The 7,218-nt window shown below is 55.2% G+C and overlaps 1 protein-coding gene across 1 annotated transcript; it reads left to right on the top strand.

Moving 5' to 3' along the window:
* Window positions 1-194: 194 nt before the first annotated feature.
* Window positions 195-6,833, top strand: FOXJ1 (forkhead box J1). The gene is made up of 3 exons (XM_026098849.2): window positions 195-390; window positions 1,179-1,752; window positions 5,373-6,833. The coding sequence occupies exons 2-3, from the start codon at window positions 1,219-1,221 to the stop codon at window positions 6,186-6,188; spliced, it is 1,350 nt and encodes a 449-aa protein (XP_025954634.1). The 5' UTR covers window positions 195-390; window positions 1,179-1,218; the 3' UTR covers window positions 6,189-6,833.
* Window positions 6,834-7,218: the final 385 nt, after the last annotated feature.

Here is a 7,218-nt window from a genome sequence, read left to right on the forward strand (position 1 = left end):
GGGAGGGGGCGGCGGCCCCCAAACGGCCGCGGCGGCGGGCAGCGCGGGCCGGCGGCCTCGCTCGCCATGGCAACGCGGCAGCCAATGGCCGGGCGCGAAGCTGTTTACCGGGGCGGCGCGTCGCCCTAGCAACGGCCCAAGCCTTTCGGGGCAGCTACTTAATGGCCGCGTTCCGCCGCTGACAAATCACTGCGGCGCCGCGGACGGGCGCCCCGGCAGCCCGCGGGGTGGTCGCTGCTGGGGGGGCAGAGCGGGGCCCCCTGACCCTGCCCCCTCCCCGCCGAGAGGTGCTCGTGCTCCTTTTTTTTTTTTTTTTTTTCCCCCCTCCTTTCTCCAGAACATTCCCGCTCGCTCCTGAACTTTGGCGGCGGGGGACGTCGCCGGGACGGGGTAAGGGCCGGGCAGCGCGGGGGGCTGCGCGGGAGCCCAGGCAGTTCATCCGGGGGGGCGATTTATTTCCTATATTTAATTTAATTAATTTATTTATTCGCTGTTGTCGTGCCCCGCTGCAGCAGGAGCTCCGCGATGGGTGTCGCGGCGGGTGGGCGGGCAAGTCAGGGGCGGTGGGGCCGGCGTGTCAGAGGGGGCCGGGGCAGGCGGCCGGGCCCCCAGCACTTCCCCCCACTGCCAAACATCGCGTGGCTCAAGGGGGTGTCGCGGGGGAGCCGGGCTCTCCCCGCCACGAAAAACACAGGCCGAGCGAGGGTGTGTGGAGTGGGCTCGCCCCCCTCGCTTTCGGAGATGCCAGTGTCCTAGCGGGGGGAAGACGAAATAAAGCCAAGCAAAGGGGGTAACGTGGAGATGTTTCCCCAACGCATCGGACGCTGCGGTTTTGGCCGGTCACCGGCGGCACGCATGTCCTTTGGGAATGGCGTCCGTGCTTGGCCAAGCTGCACGGCGCGATTTTGGCTTTCACGGCCAAGCAGGGTGGCGTGGGCGCCCCGGGCACGGGTTGGAGGGAGTTTCCCCCGGAGGTGACATGAGCTGAAGCACCACAGGAAGGAGGAGGAGGAGGAGGAGGCGGCGGCATCATCATCGCAGCATGCTGCAGAGGGGCCCCAGGGATGGGTTTCGCCGAGCGGCTTGGGGAGCGTCGGGCCGCAGAGCTGCCTGGGCACCGGGGAGCTGGCTGCCTGCCGGGGATCTTGAGTCGCTCCCTGTCCCTGTCATTGTTGCAGGATCTGCCCCGTGGCCTCCCCGCCCCTGCGCACCTCGTGGATGCTGGACCTGCCCGCCCTGGTCTCCCCGGGCATGGCTGACGGCTGGCTGAGCCTCCGGTCGGAAGAAGAGAGAGGGCTGGAAAGCAGCATGGGGGACTCGAGCAACCTGGACGACAGCCTCACCAGCCTCCAGTGGCTCCAGGAGTTCTCCATCATCAATGCCAACGTGGGCAAGTCGTCCACGTCCCCCAGCGGCGCCGACCCTCACGACTACCACAAGATCCCCGGCTCTGCGGCGCCGTGCTCGCCGCTGGCCGCCGACCCTGCGTGCATGGGCATGCCCCACACCCCCGGCAAGCCCATCTCCTCCTCGACGTCCCGGACTGCGCACCTCGGCATGGGCATGCACGCGCAGCCCATGGAAGACATAGACTACAAGACCAATCCACACGTGAAGCCACCTTACTCATACGCCACACTCATCTGCATGGCGATGGAAGCCAGCAAGAAGACTAAAATCACCCTCTCTGCCATCTACAAATGGATTACCGACAACTTCTGCTACTTCCGGCACGCTGACCCCACCTGGCAGGTAGGTGGCCAGGAAACCTTCTCCTCTTTCCTCCTTCCCTTCTCCTTGGACTCGGACCTGCCGGTGGGGCTGGGGGAGGACTTTCTGCAGCCTCTGCCATGCAACGCGAGGCTGAGCACCAAAGGCTGGAGCTGCTGATACTCCAAACTGCCCGTCGAGAAACGAGGAGGAGGCTGCACTCAGCGGGGTGGCCAGCACGCCTGTCCCTGTTCAGGCAATGGCGACCTGGTTGCTAGTTTCAAATGGGTCTGCAGAGATGAGAGTCTCTCCATGGTCCAGGCACCTTGAGCAGAAGACCTTCCCGTGGCAGCGGTAGCAGGTCTTAGTCTCCCACCAGGGCGTTCGGCCTGGTGCCAGCATGGAGGAGCAGGCAGGAACTGCTGGCAGTGGGGATGCTCCCAGTGTAAACAGGAATTTGCCCTTGCGAAGTTAGTTATTATCTAGCGCGTCCCCAGGGCTGCCGAGAGGCCCAGATTTTCTTCTTTTCCACCTGGGCTGGTGTCAGAGAGGGGAGGATTCAGCACGGAGAGGAGGGAAGGAGGAGAAAGGCAGGTGGAAGAGAAATGGCTGGGGAAAGGGTGCCAAGAGGGAGCCGTAAGGGGGAAAGAGCCCTGGCCGGAGCTTTGCTGTTCAGAAATGACAAAGCCGCGAGGGTTGTGGAGGAAAGGAGCCAGGAGCCAGCCATTACGGGAAGAGCCAGGGCCATTTTAGGAGAGGGCGGGCAGCCGCTCGGCTGCGCGTGCCTGCAGCTCCTCGCAGCAACGGGACCAGCCCCCGCGGGAAGGCGTCTCCGTCCCCCCGCTCCACCTTTCCCAGAGCCTCTGCGGGAAGGCGTCTTACAGCAGAGCCTTCTGAGCTGCCCTGGGCCCCTCAGAGGCTTAGCAAACACCTAATATCACAGAGTCAAGTTTTCGGTGAGTGCCAAGAAGCAAGCATAGGAGAGGGGACGCAGGGGACCTGCAGGGAGGTGTCGCTTGTTGGGAAGATCCCTCCCCAGGGTTGTTGAGAGGAAGAATGCTGCTGCTTTCCAAACAGAGCAGGAGGAGAGGTCGCCCCTCTTTTCCGACAGAGCTGCCTATCCCTCAGGGAGGACAGAGGAAAGAGTCCATCGCCGTGATGAGCTGGTCAGACCTCAGCAGGAAGCCTGAGGCAGACCAAACTGCCTCCCCAACCCCAGGGAGCGGGGACGGCAGCCCCAGGTTCATTGCCTTGGGGGAAAACATGAAGCACAGGGGCTTTTCCCAGCCGTGTTGGTTTGGGGCCCCTCCTCTGTCATGCAAAGGGACCACCTGTAAATGTGGCATTCTGGGACGTGTGAGGACAGGAGGGACCCGGGTGGCACATCCCTCCACCTGGTTATTCCCAGCCTGCCATCCACAACACACAGCTTAGCGGCTGATCTGGCCATTTCAGGCAAAAGAGCTGCCCGTCCCCCACCCGTGCACTGCCCTCCTTCTCCCAGGGGAGGTGGGTCTCCACCAGCCCTCGAAGACCATCGAGGGGAAGGGAACCATCTTGATCCCTCTCCAGGGCCACTTTGGGGTCCACCAGCCTCCCTCTGAGAAAGGGGCAAGCTGGCCCTGGAGGTCTCAGTGCCGCCTGTCCCCTCCAAACCTCTCTGTGGACCAGGGAGCTCCTCACTGGTGTTGCCCAGACACTAGGGGCTGAGCTGCAGCCAAGAGGCGAATGGGGAATATCTGCCCCACGCTCACTGCCAGGAGCAACCCCAGGGACCGTGCGTGCAGGTAGCAATGGCTCACACAAACAGGAGCGCTTGGACGCTTCCACCTCTGAAAGTCAGCATGAACGCAGCCTTCTTACGTGCTGGTGGATCTACGAGAGTGTTTCAGAGGGGAGGAGTTGTGTGCCCGCGTTTTGACTTTCTCCTGCAAACTCACGGCTGGATAATCACCACGTTTTTAATTAAATGTGTTTATTAAAAAAGAAAGAAGGTTTTCAATCCCTCTCTGCAGACATGCAGGGGGTTCACTGGATTGTTGCAGGGAGGAATGATAAATATGTTAACTGGCCGGGTAATAACAAATGGCAGCCCAGCCAGGCTGAATGAAATTTGGGATGGGGAGGGGAGAAAGGGAGCAGAGAATTCAGCCTGCAATTCTCTGACCCTTGTAAAATTTCATTAAACTGTAAATTTGGAATAGCTGCAGTCTGGAACGTTTGCAAGGTTCTTTTCTTTTCTTTTCTTTTCTTTTCTTTTCTTTTCTTTTCTTTTCTTTTCTTTTCTTTTCTTTTCTTTTCTTTTCTTTTCTTTTCTTTTCGCCCATCGAGGCTGTGTTCTCATCCCCTACCCCAATTCCTGTACGTGAAGACAGACTCGAAAGGTCATGCCACCCATACTCCGGGGGGAGATGGATATATTCCTGTGGGAGCTGAGTGCTTTGGAGAAGAGCCAACACACCCAAGGAGCTTCAGCCGAGAGGAGGGTTTTGTTGTGTGTGTGTGTGTGTATGTGTGTATGCGTGTGTGTGTTTTTCAACAGCTCTAAGCATTCAAGCCTTGTTTTTGCTATTCGGCACTACGGATTATGGATGAATAAGCATAAAGATATCCAGGCAACATTAAAAAAAAAAAAAACCTCTACCATATCCAATCTCTTAATACAGTCTTGGCTTTGTGGAGTCCAACGCTGTGTTATTTACCCAATAACTGAGTTTCCTTTCTGATTATTCACATCACCCTGGGCACATTCAGGGTTTCAGAACAGCACGACGGGAGCAGAAACCTTTTTTTTCTCCCCGGCTAGTTTGGGCTGCGATGGATGAAGATGCAGTGATTTCCTTGCAAGCTTCCCCAGGCCAGGAGGCACCTGTAGGAACAAATATGACAGACAACCAAAGTGAGCCCAACCGCTGGGTGTGCAAGTCTCCAGCACCCGGTTCAGGTCTGCCTTAGGGGACCCCGGCTCAGCCGGCCCAGGGCTGGTCGGTACCTGCAGGAGATGGCCCATGTGCCTGTCTAGTTTGGCCCATCTAGTTTCCGGTGTCAGCCTGACAGCAGGAGCAGCAGGGAGGCACAACAGGCTATTTTTTGGCAATGTGTTTTCCCTTCAATATTAGTAATAAGTACAGATGAGCTGGGGGTCCAAGGAGGGCTCTGATGGTGCTGTCCCCCCATGGTACTTCTGTGTGTTGCTATTTGTAATGGGGCTGTGGCCTCACTAGTATAAAGTCTCTACTCTTCCTCCATATCCACTAGCCTGGGCACGATCTCCTTCAGCTTAGCTCCGTGCTTAGAGCAGGTTAGGCTGTTTTTTCCCTGTGCACTGTGATCCAAAGCCCCATGGCCCCAGTTTAAAGCCAAGGAGAGTTTCCCAGAAATTCCTGTTGGTTGGCAAGTCCTAGCTCGAACCTTTTGGCTGCTGCCATTTCTGGATGGATTAAATGGGAGGCAAGAAAACTGCACTGGTGACTTGGGGCAGGGGAGTTTCTGCTGGGCACATAGCCTGGGATGTCTTCTGTCCTGACAATTTCTGCTGCCTCTTTACCAAAGGTCCTTGCTGGAGATGTGCTTTTCCACCAGCCTTTCCAATCTTCCCATCCAGGTAGGTCCCACTGTAGAGAGCAGGCATTCAACCTTGCTGTTTTCTCTTTTGGGTTTAGAACTCCATCCGGCACAACCTGTCCTTGAACAAGTGCTTCATCAAGGTGCCCCGAGAGAAGGACGAGCCAGGGAAGGGCGGCTTCTGGAAGATTGACCCCCAATATGCCGACCGGCTCATGAATGGTGCCTTCAAAAAACGGAGGATGCCCCCGGTGCAGATCCACCCGGCCTTCACCAATAGAGCCCAGCAAGAAGGAAGGTCCACCACTAGCCCGGCAGCTTCCTCTTGGCCCAGCAATAATGTCCTGAATGTCAACATGGAGTCGCAGCAGCTCCTGAAAGAGTTCGAAGAAGTCACTGGCAACCAGAACTGGAATCCAGCAGATGGAAAAGCAGGCCACAAACGCAAGCAACCATTGCCCAAACGGACGGCCAAGTTGGCTCGGCTTTGCAGCTCTCCCTTGCTCACCCAGGAAGAACAAACCGAGCTGGGATCGCTGAAAGGTGACTTTGACTGGGAAGCCATCTTTGACACGACCTTGAATGGTGATTTCTCCCCTTTTGAGGATCTGGAGCTCACACCTCCACTCAGCCCGATAACTCGAGACGTGGACTTGACAGTACACGGCCGACACATCGACTGTCCACAGGAGTGGTGCCCCGTTGGGCACGACCAGGTCCTGACCGAATCCAACCAGAACAGCCTGGACTTTGATGAAACCTTCATGGCCACTTCTTACCTTCAGCATCCCTGGGATGAAGGGAGGAACGATTACCTCTCAAACTCCGTCAGCGTGGACCAACTGTTTGAACTCAACGACACCTGTTTGCCAGCGGATGTGAATGACTGGAGCAGTGTGGGATCCTTTTTGTAAGAGGCCACTCATGATTCAAAGGACCATATCAAGCCCATATAGACTTTACCTATTAGCAGGATGCTCCCCCCGTGCTGCTGGAAATTACAAGGGACAAGATTTTCTAGAGACAGAGACATATACAGTGACTTTTGTCAGCTTCATAGTACGAATATTCACAGAAACACCAGGGGGGAACAAAACCAATAACGCAGGAGTCACTTGGTGCATCTTTAAAGGACACATCAGAAGTCTCTGGTCATTGAGTTTCCTCAAGAGAAGATATATAACTACTTATTTTTTTTACTTTTAAAGAAAGAAATATGAATTAGCATTTTTTCATGAAAATGGACAAGGCATATGTTCCTTTTGGGTTAAAGGCGAGCACCTGCTAAACTAGATCCAAGAAATGAGATTCCTGGTGGCTTAGGACTCTGTAGATGGTGCAATTTCCTCAGCTCTTCTTCTCTCCATTTGTCTCTCTCTCTTTCTTTCTGTATTTTCTGTGCAGGGAAGTTCCTAGGTATGACACGTGATAATTAGCTAGCAGGCAAATAAAGGTCCCTTCTGGATTCTCTGAGTTCAGCCTCCCTCCTGAATTGTGCCTAGAGAAGAAGAAAAGGTCTGTAAATTCAGATGTAAATCAGCAAGTCTGCCTCTTTAGATGTTTTTATATAATCTATTATATATTATATATTCAAAGAAACCTATATTTTTAGCATTAGATTTTCTTTTCAGTGGGAGGGAGGGGAAATGCAGTTTGGGGGGTGTTTTATATTTTTAAGATATAAAGACTTGTGGCCATTGTTCCGCAAATTAAGAATGAAGTGTACGGCTTGTCTGCTCTGATGAGCAAAGGAGGATTCCTACAGCGGCAGCACCAGGTTTTGCTATGGATCCACAAAATGAACACGGCAGGAGAGGAGCAGAGGGGACTGGGACTTTCCCAGAAGTGGCTTTCCTATTTCTGTACCCAACATCCTTGCCACGGTTGCCGTAGGTCTAGCCTTGCACCACCGTAAGCTTTCTCTGTCTTTCAACAGCTGACAAA

This window comes from Dromaius novaehollandiae, chromosome 18 (genome assembly GCF_036370855.1).
Source record: "Dromaius novaehollandiae isolate bDroNov1 chromosome 18, bDroNov1.hap1, whole genome shotgun sequence".
Lineage (NCBI taxonomy): Eukaryota > Metazoa > Chordata > Aves > Casuariiformes > Dromaiidae > Dromaius > Dromaius novaehollandiae.